Source organism: Cyanistes caeruleus, chromosome 22 (assembly GCF_971803275.1).
Source record: "Cyanistes caeruleus chromosome 22, bCyaCae1.hap1.1, whole genome shotgun sequence".
In the NCBI taxonomy this organism is placed as follows: domain Eukaryota; kingdom Metazoa; phylum Chordata; class Aves; order Passeriformes; family Paridae; genus Cyanistes; species Cyanistes caeruleus.
In genome coordinates, this window is record NC_141722.1 from 4,121,595 (window position 1) to 4,138,046 (window position 16,452).

At 51.4% G+C, this 16,452-nt stretch overlaps 2 protein-coding genes across 4 annotated transcripts in view; one reads left to right on the forward strand and one right to left on the reverse strand.

Moving 5' to 3' along the window:
• Positions 1–313: 313 nt before the first annotated feature.
• TPRG1L (tumor protein p63 regulated 1 like) lies at positions 314–4,181 on the reverse strand. 3 transcript variants are annotated; one of them, XM_086860785.1, is made up of 6 exons: positions 3,959–4,181; positions 3,791–3,882; positions 3,116–3,292; positions 2,398–2,551; positions 1,467–1,692; positions 314–1,224 (listed from the first exon to the last, which is right to left on the reverse strand). In XM_086860785.1, the coding sequence occupies exons 1-5, from the start codon at positions 4,160–4,162 to the stop codon at positions 1,498–1,500; spliced, it is 822 nt and encodes a 273-aa protein (XP_086716911.1). In that variant the 5' UTR covers positions 4,163–4,181; the 3' UTR covers positions 314–1,224; positions 1,467–1,497. The 3 variants fall into 3 exon arrangements, with proteins under 3 accessions (XP_086716911.1, XP_086716910.1, XP_086716909.1); XM_086860784.1 differs by having other exon boundaries at positions 314–1,257; XM_086860783.1 differs by having other exon boundaries at positions 314–1,692.
• Positions 4,182–6,431: 2,250 nt separating this feature from the next.
• The window catches only part of MEGF6 (multiple EGF like domains 6), a 78,096-nt gene continuing 68,075 nt past the window's right edge, over positions 6,432–16,452 (forward strand). Inside the window, exons 1-3 of the mRNA XM_086860786.1 lie at positions 6,432–7,538; positions 8,773–8,907; positions 12,527–12,636. Coding sequence (XP_086716912.1) covers positions 7,453–7,538; positions 8,773–8,907; positions 12,527–12,636 — 331 coding nt within the window. The 5' untranslated portion in view covers positions 6,432–7,452. The remainder of the gene's footprint in view (positions 7,539–8,772; positions 8,908–12,526; positions 12,637–16,452) is intronic.

The window sequence follows — 16,452 nt, forward strand, 5'->3', positions numbered from 1 at the left end:
ACAGATAATTTTGGGTGACAGTAACTGTACCTGGGCCACCATGGATTTATTACATGGAAGCTTTGCCAGAAGGATCACAATTGACACTTCAAGATGCTGAATTATAGGTAACTGAAATGGGAGTTTTTGTCCCAACTCTGGTACCAAATAGGAGTGGATGGTTTGCCAGGGAAGGAGCCAGTTGCATATTCTTCCTTTTTTCCTGTGTCCTTCTGAGGAGGGAGCCTCTTGTTTAGGAATTTACTGGATGTTTTTTCTTTTGCTACCTGATTTCACAGCCTCAGTCTCCAGAAAATGAAGAGTGAATACCAAGTAAGAGTTAAATTTCAACTTTACTGCAAGGTTAATGAAAATTGAACAGGTAACTTAGAAAATGCATGGAAAAGCTTGGAAAGCTGGAGCCAGGATTGACTGCAACGAGAGTTTCACAAACACTCACCTACATTAAGGTCAAAAAACCTCACCAGTGCAGCACAGTGTTCATCTAGAAGATAAATGCTCTGATGAAAGGGCATGGAGAGAAGGTCATGCACAAGGAAAAAGCTTGTTAGAGTCACCTCCTGAGCAATTACAGCTGTAATCTCTTGGGCTGCTTCTGAATTTCATCCCTGGATGAGAGATTCAATGCAGGAATGTATGACCCAAGGCTGACACACAGTGCTGAAAGTTTTCTCTGTCTCCATTAAAAAGTCCTGGTCCAAACTAGAGTAGATTTAAGAAAAATGGCTAAGAGTATCAATCTAACCAAAATAGAATTCCTTTTCAGTTCTACAAAGAACAGCTTTGAAGGCAAATGTATTTGTGAGGCTTTTGGCAATGTTCTCTCACAACAGTCTTTATTCTGTGACTGCAGCAAAGAAACAGAAGTAGAGAGGAAGTTCAAGTAGGTTCTTAGAGGGATTTTTACAAGAAGCTCAGAAATGCATATTGAGTTCACAAACTGCTGCTGAGCTGGTGGAACAGTGCAGCTTTAGCAAAAGCCAGCAAATACTGTTAAAGACTGACTGACAGCTTTGAAAATTCCTAACAGGCATTAATCAGAGCACTGAGATCATGGTGATTGGAGCAGCAATTCCTCTTAAACAACACAAAGCAGTCCCAAGCACACGACAGGATTTGACACCGTACACAGGGATACAGCAGGGCCGTGGCACAAAGGTTCTGCCGTGCACTGGGAGTTTCAGCAGATTCCAATGGCACTTCATGGACTGGGAAGAGCAGGCACTGGGACACAGAACACACCACTGCTCATTCACCCTGCACAAGGACCAGTGAGGGCTGTAAATCAAGTACAAAATACAAGACTGACACCACCCTGAGTCTGCTTCAAATCCAACCTGTGCATTCCCAAACAACCTGGGAAGTGTTCTACAACCTCCCCCTTTCCTTTCCTTCCCCTGGCAACTTTGCTTTATCACGTGCTGTGCCCTCAGCACCCCCTCCCCAGAGTACCACCAGCAACTCACTTGCCCTTGAACAGGTGACTCGCAAGGGGGTTTAAAACCCAATTTTGCCTCGTGTCATGGAGTAGCCCAGCTTGGCCTCGTTGTTGATGAAGGACATCAGTCCCAGGTAGGTCTCGATGAGGATGGGCCGCTCCAGCACCAGCACCCCATTAGCACTTCCTGGCACTGGGCCCTCCTTGTGGGCTTTCTTCACAGCCTGGATCAGCTGTGTTTGAAAGTTTTCCAGCTGGGAGAAAAGAAATCCATTGTTTTACAAACTCTTAAGCAGCTGCTGATGGGAATGGTGAAGGGTTAGCATTAAAGCTGTAGCTGTCAGGGCTCTATGGGCTGTGATAGTCACAGTCCAGTATTTCACCTCAGTGATTCTGTTAATCTCACACAGGCCACTGCTGATGTGAGACTTAAACAGGGTAAAGATTCATCAGTGACCAGGTGTTTATTTCTGACTGTGGTTCTGCCCTGATCACTGATGTGTTACGCTTAATAGTGTTCTAATTTTAGGCAGACCTTCAGAGGGAAGCACCTATTACAAAAAGAACTGAGAACCATTTTGATGAAGGTTTTCAGTGAGCAATTAAACCATCTGTTAATTAGCTGGCAGTCCTAGATGGAAAGCTCATCATCTGACAGGTCAGTAAAAGCAGAAGCAGCCCAAGATCCATTTGCTTTTTGATTTTACAGGACTCTGCACCTTCAGAAGTTTTGGCTTCCTCTGTATTTCAGCCTGTTATGGGTGGCTGCAAAAGTAGGCAGTGGGGTCACCCTGCAAGTCAAAATTTGTAGACTGGGAAGATGGAGCTCCCAGCTCTAAATTCTACCTTGATGTAACCAATTTTGTTTGATTAATTTATGCACTGCTTTAAAATAAAGCAAATTATGTCCACCCTATGAGCTCAGTGAGCTGCCTGGAGCAGCAGAGGCTGTTCCTTACCCGGCACAGGGATGAGATCTTCTCGTCAGCGTCTGCCATGGGGTGCTCGGTGAAGGTCATGTAGGGGATGTTGGTGGACCAGGGGTTCCACCTGTTGATGAAGGAGGCGCGGCTTTGCTTGTCCCACTGGATGCGGATCCCGACACCTTCCCTCCTGATAGTGCAGAATGAACAGGGTAGAATTTCCCAGTCTTGGAGCAAGGTTAACTAAAAATGTTCTGTCTGGAAAAGACCTACTTGAAACTAGAAGCTATCTCGAAATACAAGTGATGGTAAATTTTACTGTAGGCAAGAAATTCAGTAATCAGCCCCTGAAATGTGCAAAGGGACATCCTTATGAGCTGAGAACAAGAAAGGGAAGCACCTGGGCCACCATGGCCATCCTTCACAACCTGTGACAGCCCCTGTGTACAGGACTCACAGCTTTCTACTCATGCTAAGGTGGTGTTACTGCTACTTACTGTATTATGTAATGGTGATGAGTTTCTGCTCCCAAATCTACTCATCTTATCTTGAAAGTCCTTGAGTAACTTGCTGTTAGTGCAGCTACTCACCACCCCAGCAAACAGCAGCTATTCTGAGGTCTTCCAGTAAAGCTTCAGGAACTGTTTGCACAGTTAAGCAAGCAAAACAAGAATTCTCATTCCGGGAGCCAAGCTGACAGCTCAGACTGTTCCACATAACTGTGCAAGACTTACATGTGACTGTGGCTGCTTACTTGTTCAGAGATTTGGGTGGGAACTGAAACTCCCCCACGGAGATGGTGTCCACGGCACTGAGGGCAATCCTGGTCACATGCTGGCACTGCAGGCTGATGAAGTTGTACTTGCAGACCAGAAGGGACCAGTCCGTGATGAGGACAAGCCGCTCCTTCTCGTTATTCCAGTGATCGATTCTGGGGAGAGAACACGACTGAGCTTTAAGTGGTTTTAACTCCTGGCTAGAAACACTCATGAGCTTGGCAGACAGCAGAGTTGCTGAGGAGAACAAATTTGAAGTCTTAGTGATGCTGTATTTTCTGTTACAGCTTCTGCTTTGCAGCAGCAAGGCCAGTGCAGGGCTGAGGGTCTGTGCTTTGGGTTAGTTTGTTAAAGCTACACCTGCACTTTACTGCAAGAGTGGGTTCTCTGTGGGACTGGGTTTTATAAGGGGTTAACTGGGGAGCGTTGGTCTGGATCTGGAGAGCTGGCTTATAAAGAAATGATGAAATAATGATGGCCGCAGCCAGCCCGGGCCATTCCGGGCCTTGTGCGCGCATTAATATTCACCAGGTTTAATACAGAGAAGCGCTGACGGGGGACGCGAGGCTCTGGAGCACGCCCGGGGGGCCGAGGCTGCGCTGGCATCATCACCCCCGCCCGGAGCGCCCGTGCCATCCCGCCGCGGAACTCACTCGGTCAGCAGCCACACGCTCTGCACCTCCCCGTCCTCGGCGGGCAGCACGACCACGCGGATCTCGCTCACCGCCTGCTCGATGGTGCCGGGCTGCGGGGGGAGAAGGCAGAGGTCAGGGGGTGCGGGCCGGGGCCGCGGCTGCCCCCGCGCCCCTCCCGGCGCGCACCCGGAACACGAAGTAGTGGCGCAGGCGGCCGGCGCGGCCCGCGGTGCGGACACTCAGCGGCCGCAGCGTCTGCCGGGCGGGCGGCGCGGCCGGCTGGAACGGCGGCCCGGCCCCAGCCGCTACCAGCGTGGCGGCCCCGGGGCTGCCGGGGCTGCCGGGGCCGCCGGCCGGGCCGGACTCGTCCGCGTCCCGCAGCTGCAGCATCGCGGCGGCGCCGGGCGGGCGCTCGGAGCCTTCCGGGGCGGAGCGGGGCGGGCGGAGCGCCCGGGGCCGCCTCTCGCTCCTCGCCGGGCCGGGAGGCGGCACTGCAGCCCCGGCAGGGATGCTCGGCCGCTACCCGGGCAGGGATGCGGGGCACGGCAGCGCTCCCCGCTCCGCCGGGCCTGCCTGGCGGCTGTTGGCACCGTCACGCACCGGCGGCAGCTGGGACCGTCACCATCGCACACCTGGGGCTGTACAAAGTGGTGGCTGCTTTTCATTTGTTTTTCATTACCGCTTGCTCAGAGCTGATTAGGTACCAGGTACCATCACTGTCCCATGGCCAGGGCTCTGTCAGGTGCTGTGACCATCGGCCAGCTGGCTCGTACCCGTGTCAGGTATTGTCACCATCACACAGCAGAGCTATGCCAGGGGTGGGTGCTGTCACTATTGCCTGCTCAGAGCTGTGTTAGGTACCAGATGCCATCACTGTCACACACTGGGGCTGCAGCAGGTACTGGGTATTGTCACCATCACAAACTGTACCGGGTGCTGGGTGCTGTCACTGTCCCCCGCCCAGAGCTGTGTCAGGTACCAGGTGTTGATGCTGTCACACACCTGGGGCTGTACGAGGTCCCAGGTGCCACCACGGTTGTACACCCAGAGGTGTACAAGGCCTGTCTCAGCTCTGCTGATTTTCAGGGTGAAGGCAATCCACACACATCACAGAATGAACAGTGGGAGGCTCTGAGCTCAGCCAAAACGATGCTCTGCTCTGCCCAGGTGGTCCGGGCAGGACTCATGTACCCACAAAGGAACAAGATTTGCGTGTCTGCAGGGGCCAGGCAGAGCTGCCGTGAAGCAGATCTGGGTCAGCTATGCAAGATCCTTAAAAATCATCTGGACAGAGCTCAGGAAGATACCAGAGCAGTGTGAGATTGGGACAGGATTGTGCATGGAGAGCCCTGGCGCCCATATCACATCCAGCACTCTTGATAGCGAAGATTAAATAATGCTGGGGAATGAATGGCATGTTAATGTTTCAGTTTCTGTGGTCTCTGGCGTGATTACAGATATTATCATCAGTATTTATGGAACTGTATCATATCTTGGACCACTTTCAGGGCTGTTTTACCCGGAGCCAGAGGATGACATCCTCGGCAGGCGGCTGTGCTGGGAAATGATATAAAATTGAAAACATACTCAATTGACTTCACAGACAGGGTAGGCTTTCAGATATCTGTCTTTCACATGTATCCCATGAGTTCCCTGCTGTTCTCTCCACAGCCCTTGCTCACATGGGCCTCTTTAGGTGGGAAACCTCACTGCTGTTTCTAAAGGGACTTTAAAAGGACTGCAGAATTGACTTTGTGCTGGGTCACTCCTCAAAGCGCAGCTTTTCGCATTGGACCTTCCCCTTCTCCCTGCAGGCAGCCTGGCCGGGGTGGCTGTGGCTGGGACAGTGGCCATGCCAAGCCAGCCAGGACCCCGCAGTGAGTTGTGTCCTGCCTGTGTGACAGCCAGGATTGTCACCTGGGACAGCGTGGGAGCTGTGGCTGGACCCATCAATCCCCATCCCTGGCCTCGAGCCGTGTCCTGGAGAGGGAGCCCGACTCCCGGCTCTGCCCGGTCCCTGCCCTTTGGGAGGAATCCCTGGAAGTCTAACTGGGAGCAGCCTGTTTCCTACTGTAAGAAACGTTTTCATCCCAGAGAGAAAAAGAGAAGCCTGGATTTATTGTATCCTGGAGCTCTCTCTGTTGTTATAAAACATCTCTATGTAGCTGCCTTTCTTCTCGAGGAAGAATGAAGGATGTTTGCTTCCCATCCGTTAGGCTTGGCTGATATTTTACTGCTCAGTGGAAGCATTAACACCCCTCACCTGCTCTTTTCTCTTCCTTGAGGATTTATGGCACTGCTGTGACCTTCTGGTGTAAGGAGCAGCTGCTTCAGCTTTTTCCGAGAGCCAGCAGCTTTTGGGCATGGCCCTTGGGGACTTTAGTCTTGATTAATGGTTGTCCTTCAGCCACAAAACGTGTCCCTGAAACTATCCCAACCTTCCTCCAAGCCTTCATATCCTGCTTCTCTGATGGAAGTCAGCACCTGCCCCAGTCCAAGTGAGCCCTGGAGTGCCCCGGGGCAGCTCAGAGGTGCCCAGCTGCTGCTCTTGTTCGACCTGGCCCTTGGGGAAGGTTTGCTGGCAGGTGCTTGAGCTGTTTAGTGCAGCATCCCTCCTCTGCTCTGCTCTCCTCCTCCTCCCCATCCCACTGTGCAGGCTGCTGTGTGCAGTTGGAGGTGTCCCTGCCAGCAGAACTTCCTTGGGAAGCCATCAGTTTTGTTATCTGTTGGAGTGCATGGGGGAAGATCGAATCTCTGTGGGATGTTTTTCGAGCTTTTGGGAAAGGGATTTGGGGTGGTGTGTCCGCAGCTGGCCTCGGGTAGTGCAGAAGAGCTGCCTGTGGAGAAACAGCCCTGAAGCACCGCTGCTCCATCCCTGCGAGCAGGGCCTCCCCCTCCTCTGCTCGGGGCTGGGCACAGCTCGTGGGAGGGATTTCTGACTGACAGCGAGGAAAGAGGCAAGAGAGCATGTGAGGGAAAGGAGCTGGACCTGGGAAAGGCAGGGGGAAGTTTTGGTACTGCCCCGAAGCGCAGGGAAGCGGCTCCCGGCTCCGGAGGAAGGCGCGGAGCTGCGGCAGGAGGATGCCTGCACCTCTGCGGATGGAGTGAAGGATCACCCTGCCTGCTTCGGGAGAGCCCCTGCCAGGTGAGGTTCTCCTGCCAGAAGAGCACCTCTCCTTTTCCCTTCCCCTTCTCAGGGGCTGGATTTCCAAGTGCCTTGGGAAGGGGATGGCAGCTCCGGAGAAGCTCAGCCCACATGGGGCTGCGCTGCTGGGCACAGCCCAGGTCTTGTGAGCACCCAGATCCTCGAGCTTGGTCAGGAAGCAAATCCCAGAAGGAAAAGTCACTTCGGTGCATTTCACTGCCCGCAAACCAGCATGAGAAGCCAGGTTTGGTTTGGGGAAAACCCCAGCTGCAACCTGCGCTGTAACTTGCAATGGAGTGAAGAAACTCGCTGAGTGGAACCCGAGAGGGAGGAAGCATCCAGGAATAAATCCGCTCTCCCCCTGCGAGGACTCCCCTGTGCCCCGGTAGCTTTGTCCTTTGCAAGGAGAGACACCGGCAAGTTGGGAGCAGGAGGCGGCAGGAGCCTGTGGAGAGGAGGAAGAGGCGAGCTGTGCTGGAGGAGGCGCTGGGACCCCGGGATAACCCTGGGAGCACCTGGAGGGACAGGAGCAGCGATGGAGCTTCCTGCCGTGGCACTGTCACTCATCGTGGCGCTGCGAATGTCTCCTCTGGCTGCTGGGACCAAACTGCAGCCCCACATGTGAGTAGGAAGAAAGAGTTCCGGAGGGGTTTTGTCAGGCAGGGAATGCAAAAGCAGGAGCCAAGTGCAGTGTTTTCAAATCAAGGGTGAAGTGAGGAGCAGACAGTGAGGGGGTAGTGGGAGGAAGCTGTTGTGGGTTTCTTTATTTACTACTAGATGTGCAGAAAGGGAAGAGAAAATTGAAAACCTGTATAGTCTTTTCTTGTAGGAGGGAACTCCTTGGTTTAGCTGAAACTGTTGTCTGAGTGCAAGAAATGATTCCTCTGTGAATACTTTGCCCTTTCTTCCAAGACCTGCTGCTTTTATTTCACTTCACGAGTCTTTCTTATTCCACGTTCCTCCCCCTCCAGCAGCACGTAGGCTGCTCTTTTTAATTACATTTTACAGTTACAGTTTGGTGTTAATCATTTGGCTGCTCTGGAAAACTTCCTTGAAAATTTGGCCTCCTGCCAGAAGATGGTCTCTCAGAGCCAGGGGATCACTGTAATTCCCTTTGTCCATGGAGCTGGTGTGGTGTGGGGTGCAGACTCCAAGCCGCCCTTCCCGAGGGGTTTAGTTCTTAAAAAAAAGGGTGTCCTTTAGAAGCTAAAGGTTTTGGAAGAAGAAGCTTTTTCTCCCCACCTCAGGGTTTTGTGCTCCTGCCCTGACAGTTACTTTCAGGACTTCTTGGACGAGGCACTGGGGCAGAGCCCTGTGCCAGCACTCTGGGGTTGGAATTGAGCGCCCTGGAGCAGTTGGATGCCAGCTGCGACCTCTAAGCTTCACCACATCCAAATTAGTAACTTTCACTTCTTTTATAGAAAGTATTTCTGTAAAAACTCTGTGTCCCCTTGGAAGCAGCAGAAGCAGCCCCAAATACCAAGTGGCGTGTGAAGTCAGGGACAAATGTCTGCCTCTTCATCCTTAGTTAAACCCACTGACTTGTGCTTGGAGAAGGAGTTAGGATTAGAGAAGAAACAAAGTACATTACTTTGATTTATTGGAATTAGCCTTGCAGCCCTTAGCTTTGAATGAGCAAGAAACCACCCCTGTGGCTGGTTGGCCTGGCACTGTTTCTTTTCCCTGCAGTGATTGAACTCATTGAAGAGGTGGATGTGGGGGGGTTCCCCAAGCTCTTCCTGCCCTGTCAGCAGGAAAATCAGGCAGTGGGAGCGCTGCACCCCTCACAGCTGCGACCCTCTGGATCCCTCTGGATCCCCTGCATCCCTCACATCCCTGCCTTTCTCTGTCCCAGGCCGAATGTGTGTGCAGAGCAGGAGCTGGGGGTCGTGGGGCTGCGGCAGCCGTGTGTGCAGGCGCTGACCCGCGCTGCCAAGGTGTGGAAGCAGGACTGCGGGGGCCGCCGCTGGTGCACGGGCTACGAGCGGAGGTAGGTGCTCTTCCCTCCACCTTGGGCTGCTCCTTGTAGGAGGAAAAGTGATTCCCACTGCTCCGCAGCAGCAGGGAAGTGAATTTGGTGCTCACCAGCAGCTGGTGAGGGATGGGCACAGCTGCTGTGCACCCATCCTGCTCCCCTGGCTGTGTTCTGGAATGGAAAACAGCCAGGGGAGTGCCTTGGTGCCCTCCAAGGAGTCTCAGTGAGGAGACAGTGTGGCTGGAGCTCACCTGGATGTCCCACAGCTCCCAAGGGAAAGAGGAGGAAATGCCTTGGAGGAAACCCTTGGTGCCTGGCGTTTTCCTGGCTGGTGGGAGGTGTCCTCGCCCATGGCAGAAGGTTGAAACTAGATGATGTTAAAGGTCCCTTCCAACACAAACTGTTCTGTGATTCTGTGACTCTGATTCTATGATCCCATGATTTTGTTGTTAGGGGACAGAGCAGTTCTTTTACAGGTTGATACAAACAGTCCCATGAGCAGAGATGTGGCCCTGACCCCACAAACTGCCAGTAAGGAATGGAGCTATCTCACAGGATATTTTTCTTGGCTAAAAGCAGGAGACCACAAGAGCTGGGTGGACAGGCTTCTGGTTCAACCTGGCATTTTTGTGATGCTCAGAGTTTCTAAGCTTAGAAGGAACTTCCAAAGAGAAGTCCTATCTGTTGTTTTCATTGTGAAGAAGCTTTGTCCTCGTGGTGGCTGTTTCCCATCTTCAGAAAATGTATGTCATCTGTTTCCTATGATCCAGCCATGTTAATGGAATGACTTATTCTCATCATGTGCACTATTCCTGCATCTCTAGATGTCTCCTCCTCAAAGCCCTTCAGTGCCTCTTGGCTGACAGAGCTGATGGCAGGAGCTGGGGCCAAGTGAGGGTTATTGGCTAAATTAACAGTAAATGTGGCCATGGTGCAGGGGATGGGGTGGTGCAGGAGCACCCGTGAGGGCAGGGACTGCTGGGGTGGTGCTCAGCAGGATTTGCTGCAGAGCCACAACCTTCCTCTCACTCCATGAGCTGGATCATGCTCAGGCCAGAAGAGCTTGAGCTGGGCTTGCACAGGTGAGCACGGAGTTGGAGCATAGCCTGAGTGCTTGTCCACCAGATCATAGCCTCCCCTGAGCTCCCAGCTGGCCAGGGATGGGAGCCCGGGCAGGAGGGCTTTGAACACGTGGAACAGCACAAAAAATGAACTTTTCTTACCTTCCCAGCAGCCAAACTACAACGTGACCAAGCTGCTTCCACCTGCTTTTCCGGCCTCATTAGGGAGTTACAAGCCTTTGCAGAATAAAAATGATAGTTGTCATTTCAAAGAAACATCTTGGACTCAAGACAGCTTTTAAGTCCTGACTTTAGGAATTCCTCCTAACCTGTAATTGCCAGTAATTACCCTGGTGATGAGATCTGTGTCCTGGTAACAAAGGAGCAAACGGTCTGACTCCTGGCTGTGTTTTCAGGGACGGCTTTAAAAGGATGGGTGCATTGTCTGCTTCCACTTCAAAGGCCGGGAGCTCTTCAGCCCCAGCGGTCCCTTCAGCTCTTTAAAGGGTAGTTTGACGTCACAAATCAAGAGACTGAAGTAAAATAACTTTTTGTTCTGCTTCATTGCAAATATCAGAACAGCCCAGTGCTAAAACTGCTCCTGACGGAAGCACAGAGGGGAAGCCACTGAGGGATTTCACCAGGAATTGTGAAATTCAGACAGGGAAAGGACTATCAGCAGAACATTCCTTGGGCAAGCTTCTGTCCCAGATCCCTTCTCTCTAGACTTTTGGGAGTTCCCATTGCAGGAAGCTTTTCCAAGAGCTGGGAGCTGTCCTGCCGAGCTCCCTTGTGCCGGGCAGCCGAGGCGGTGGAGCGCAGTGTCGGCACTCGCAGGGATGCTGGAGCTGCTCCAGTTGGACCCGGCTCTGGCAGCGTGGGGCTTAGGAAGTGTATTCACAGCTCCAGGATCTAGCCTGAAATTGGCCTCAGTGCCTTTGAGTTCCTGGAGGCGACTGGGAAAAGCAGCATCTGCTCAGCTGGAGCATCCTTGGGCTGCTCTGCTCCGTGTTCCTGGTAAAGGGATGGGTTTGTGCAGCTTCCCAGTGAGTAATGACAGCAGGTAGCTTTGCTCAGCCCTCCATAACCAAGCTTGAAAGAATCACAATGCTATCCCAGAAGGGCTGGAAGGAGATTTTCCAGCAGCAGGACACAGCAGGATTCCCTGGGTTCCATTAGTTCTGGCTCATTCCCCATTTTCTTTGCCAGGGACTCCTTAAAACACAAAAGAAAAGAGAAACACTGAAGATAAAGTATCTCCTGTGTGGCTCTTTCCCGTCTGCAGCACCCGGATACCCAGAGGCACCGAGGCTGTCACAATATTTGCCTGTCCTTGAGAGCTGCCTGGAGTGGCTGAAGGGTCTGGAGCCACCCAGGAGGGTGGGACTGAGGCTGCTTGGGGCACTGCTGGGGCACCAGGAGCCCTGAGCTGTCCTACATCACCATTTCGAGCTTTTCCTCCCCATCCCTGAGCCTCCTTGTCACATTCACACCACCCTGCATCCACCATCTCCCCTTCTCCTTCCTGCTGGGCTGGAGAGAGCTCCTGGTGCCAGGAGGATCCTGGTGGGCTGGAGCTTGTGCCTGTGAATTGCTTTCTCAGCTGCTTCTGCAATACAACAATTTCCTTCATAATTTGTTAACAGCTCATACAAAAAAAAAAAGAAAAAAAAATTGGTATCTGCTTTTATTTCTCTCAGCTGTGCTTCCATGTGCTGGTTGGCACGCAGGAGTCCGAAGGTTTCCTTCCCGGGGATTAACAGTTCAGTTATTTGGTTTTTTTTTTTGTAGGGACATTCAGACAAAATCAAACAAGTCGACTGAGTTAGGATAAATATTTTCAGTGGACATGCACAACACATCTGCTGTGCCAAATATTTGTTGTTGTTTGCCTGATTTGCTTTGGTGGAGCAGTTTCATGTTCTGCCAACGGAGCTTTTTAAAAATTGGCTTCAGAAGTATTATCTGTGTTTCAATTCTCACAAACACACAACACCAAATTTCCGGGGAAAAAATGTGTCGCTTTTATTTATTTACGCTTCAAATCAGTCCCTGCTTTGCTCCCCCAGCTCCCACTCTGGAGGGAACTACTGGGAGTAGTTAAAGGGACCCTCAGTGTTCCCTGCCAAGCTGTGGAGCCTTGCTGTGTCCAACATGATTCTTGGAGTAGCTTGGTGTTGTCATCAGGATTTGTCGATTTTTTAGTTCACCAGCCCCCTGGAGACACCTGCTCCTGCTCACTAAAGCAGAAATACATGTTCTTAAAATATACATTTATTTTGTGAACAAGTAGTGTAAAAGAGGAGCTTAGAGCTGTAAGTAGTCTAGAAAAGGAGAAAAAAATAATCTGGGGTTATGAAGTTATGAACACCTGGGTATTGTCTCTTGTGTTCTTAATTAGAATAAATTAGGAGTATTTTCTTAGCATCAGTGACCACTGCCAGGCTGTGTAAAACAAGGCAGCACGTTTGCAAACCTGATTCCTCATTTTATTTGCACCCACAGCTACAAATTCTGTCCTGCAGTCTCCCTGTCCTGCAGGAGCTGACTTTGGCTGGGTTTTTGTGTTTCAGGGTTGTGTATTACACAGGCTACAGGCAGGTGTACCAGGTGAGGTCCCAGACCACATACAGGTGCTGCCCAGGATGGTCCCAGCTTGCAGGGGATGCTGGCTGCCTGCACAGTAAGTGTTGCTCTACTCGGCTCAACTTCCTTGGTTTTGGTTCATTTTAAATCCTTTGCCTGCAGAAAATGCTCTTAAAATGTCTTTAAAAGTCTTTAAAAATGTGCTTAAAAATAACTGTCTTTTTTTTTCCTGGTGGTACTACTACTACTACTACTACTATTAGTAGTATTAGTATTATTATTACTACTATTATGATGATTATTTCCTTGCATCAGAAGAATGGTGCTCTGGCTTCCTGGGAAGCATTGTGAGGTGCTTTCCATTTCTGGAGAACTTCTACATTCAGGGTCCCAGCCATTCATCCACTTGCCAAATGCTACTAAATGTTTAAAATCAAGGCAAATTTGATGTTTCAGTGGTGCCACTGGCAGAAGCTCTGGAAGCTCCTTTGAGAAGGTTTGTCTGGGGCTGGGTTTGTTATTTTAAGACTGTTTGAGCTGCCCCTGTGAGAAGTTTGGGATCTCTGCACCCACCCTTTGCCTGCTCCCTCCTGTATGCAGAGGGTGAGCTGGGCTCAGGGAGGTGATTCTGCAGTGTCCCCCTGGAGGAGGGGACACAGCCACAGGGGAGGGGGTGCCAGTGGTCAGGGCTGGAGTGGAGACACAGACCTTGAGGCTTTGGGATTCTGTGGCTGGATTCCTGCTCTCTTCAATTCCCTGCCAGACAGGCACGGAAGCGTGTCCTCCCCAGCTGTGGGGGAAGCTGCGAGATGTATTCAGGTTTGCACATGATGTGCAAATATCAGCCTATAAGGTGATTTTATGCTGTTGTTGCAGAAGACAGAGGCAGCTTTATCCCTGTGGGCCCCACATTCCCTATTTCTCTCCAGATTCTCTGCCTGACACAGGAGGCAGCTGCTGTGTCACTCCCAGCTCCTTCCCCTAAACCCTGCAGCCACATCCAGCTGGGGAAACATTTAACTGAAAACTGCTTCTGAGGTGTTGAGAGCAAGGAAAAACCTCTTGAACTGAACCAAACTTATGTGTAGAACCAAATATCACCTCGTGCAGAGCCTCGCACACTCCTCGTGCAGTGGGATCAATTCCCTGCCTCGGTGCCTGATTCTTTTCTGATTTAGACCTTGGAGGTGCTCTCCACCTCCCCTGTAGAAAAGCAGCTTTGGATTTAAGTGATAGGCAGGAGAAGCAGCAGAGCATTTTGGGATCTGATATGCCCTGCCATCAGGGGGATCAGAGCCAGCTCTGTTGTGGAGGCCGGCAGGGCTGGGATTGACCTCTGAGACAGGAAGATGTCTCCCACAGCTGCTTGCCTTTTGTTCTGTGGAGGGGCTGTCTCTGCCTTCCCAGGGCTTTGATGCTTGTAGCAAAGGGGTTTTTTTAAAAAAGGGATAACAAGGTGTGTCAAACAACCAGTCTTTATTCTTCCTATTCCAAACTGTGGCACAGGAGATCAACCCACTGGGGAGAGGAAGCTCCACGGGTGCCTCGTAACCCCTGTCAGCGAGCAGATAATAACCTCAGCTGAACTCAGAAAAGCACCTTCTGTAATGATTTTTCCTGCCAAGGAAATGAGTAATTCCATGCAGGAAGGAAGCAGAAAAAAGGAAATAGAGCTGCTCAGGGCATGCTCTGAACTCATCCTTCTCATCACTGGGGCTGGGAATGGTCCTCAGGGACTGCTCACTGCAGGGTTGGGCTGGAGTGAAGAAGAGAGGGACAACCAGTGCCAAAAGCAGAGTGACACCAGCCCAAAAACTCCTGCAGGAATTGCTGCTGAGCTGCTGGGGAGGTTGAGATGGATCCTGACCTGGAGATGGTGAACTCTGTCCCCATTCAGCCCTTGAAACCCAACTGGATACCGCTGGGTTCACACCCAGGGCATACTGTAACCTTGTTTCTGGCTCAGAAAAATAGGTATTAATGTACCTCAAGTGCAACAGGCACAACAGGGAGCTCATCTCTGCTGGTCCTTAGCACAGGCAGGAGCACCTCCAGGGGCAGAAAATAAAATTACATTGTTCTGTGGATCATCTTCTGAGCCCCTGAGAGCAGCAGGAGAGCAGCCACCAGGTTAGGGCTGAGGTGGGCAGTGGGAATTGTGCTCCCTGTTTCCAGACCCCCACAGGCAGCAGCTGGAGGAGCATCCCACGGGCAAATGGGACAACTCTGCCTGGCCCCTGCAGGTGCCCCAAGCCAGGGTGTCTGTCCTGATCTCTGCACTGTCCTGGGGAACGTGTCTGGGCTCTGTGTAAACCCTTATCCTGAGGAGCTCCTTAGTGTTGGTTTGCAGGGGTGTGATGGCTTTTCCTTCTTTGGCCTCAGCACTTCTGGAGCAGAGGAGGTGTAGGAAGGTCTGGCAGGGAATTGTCAGTGCCCATCAGTGAGGTGCTGGGGCAGGGGAGCACAGGAGGACATTCTTTATGGATGTTGGAGCTTCCTCTGGTTGCTGTGGAGCAGTCTGGGGTCAGGCTGTGCTTGCTGCTGAACACCACAGAGCTGTGCCAGAACATGTCAGCGGGATCTGTGGCCCTTCCTATCTGCCTCCAGAGATCACTGACCGTGTTCCAGGAGCGCTGAGCAGGGGAAGGGCATCTCTGCTGACAGTTTAATTAGAGCTGTTATGCAGCAGAATCTCTCCAGTGAGGACGTCTTGCTCTCCCTTGGGGACTGGCATCTCCTCACTGTAGGGTTCTGTTTGTTCTTTGCTGGTCTGCATTTCTCCTTGAAAATAAAAAAAAAGCCCCAGCCCATGTGAAGGGAAATTTTCAGCACTGCAGGCTCTCAAAAAAATCCACAAAATCACCCTAAATCAGGCTTTGGCATTCCTAAAATAGCCCTTAAAATTGCCTCTAAAATCACTCCAAAACTGGCTTTGGCACTTCCAAAAACCCTCAAAAACTTCCCCAAAATGCCCTGAAAATCATCTAAGAATTGCCTCAGAACTCCCCCAAAATCACTGGAATTCAATCCAAAATTGGCTTTTGCACCCCTAAAGTCACTCACAAAATTTTGTGAAATTGGCCAAGAATTGCCACAGGAAACCCCCAAAATCACCCAAAAATTTTGCTTCATCACCCCCAAAATTGCCCTCAAAATCTCCTCTAAAATCACCTGAAAATCAGTTTTGGCACCCCAAAAGCCCCAAAATGGGCCCCAAAATTGCCCCTAAAATTGCCCTTAAATTCACCTCAATATTGTCTTTGGGGCTCCCAAAAGCCCACAACATCACCCAAAATCACCCAAGAAATGCCAAACAAAACCCCTCAAAATCTCCCTATATTTGCTTTAGTACCCCCAAAATCCCCCCAGATTGCCCTCAAAATCACCCTAGAATTGCCCCCAAACACTCCAAAAATCACCCTCAAATTTGCTTTGGCACCCCCAAAATCACCCCCAAAACTGCTGCTGAAATCACCCCAAACTTGGCTTAGGCACCTCTAATTTCACCCAAATCCCCCCAAACAATCCTAGAATTGCCCCAAAACACAGCCAAGGCCGCTGCCACCTTCTTGTGTCGATAGTGTCTGACGTGGATGGTGATCCTGAACACGGTGATGGGATGGGAGGTCCCAGCACCCCCTCCCAGCTCGGGAGGTTTGTTTGGGCTCTCAGAGCTGTCCCGGTGCCTGGAAGAGGAGTTTGCCCTGTTGCAGCCACTGCACTGCACTGTCAGCATAGGTTGGAGGCTGGCTGTAGCAAAACTGGGGTGTCCTCCTCTTCCTCATGTGCAGGAGTCTCTGAGCCCCTACAGGTGAAGAAATGTCCTCTCTACAGAGCTGTAGGGACAGTACTGGGAGGGTGTGGGCTCTGCTAGGAGCAAATAGCTCAGAAAGAGATGGAAAATTTTGTAGGA

What these genes read in the sequence shown, in the direction of transcription:
- TPRG1L (XM_086860785.1), bottom strand. Translation starts at nt 4,162, where the DNA reads ATGCTGCAGCTGCGGGACGCGGACGAGTCCGGCCCGGCCGGCGGCCCC. An exon ending in CCACCCAAATCTCTGAACAA is followed by an intron (nt 2,552 to 3,115) that starts GTAAGCAGCCAC and finishes CTGCACTATCAG; the next exon opens with GAGGGAAGGTGTCGGGATCC. An exon ending in AGATCTCATCCCTGTGCCGG is followed by an intron (nt 1,693 to 2,397) that starts GTAAGGAACAGC and finishes CTTTTCTCCCAG; the next exon opens with CTGGAAAACTTTCAAACACA.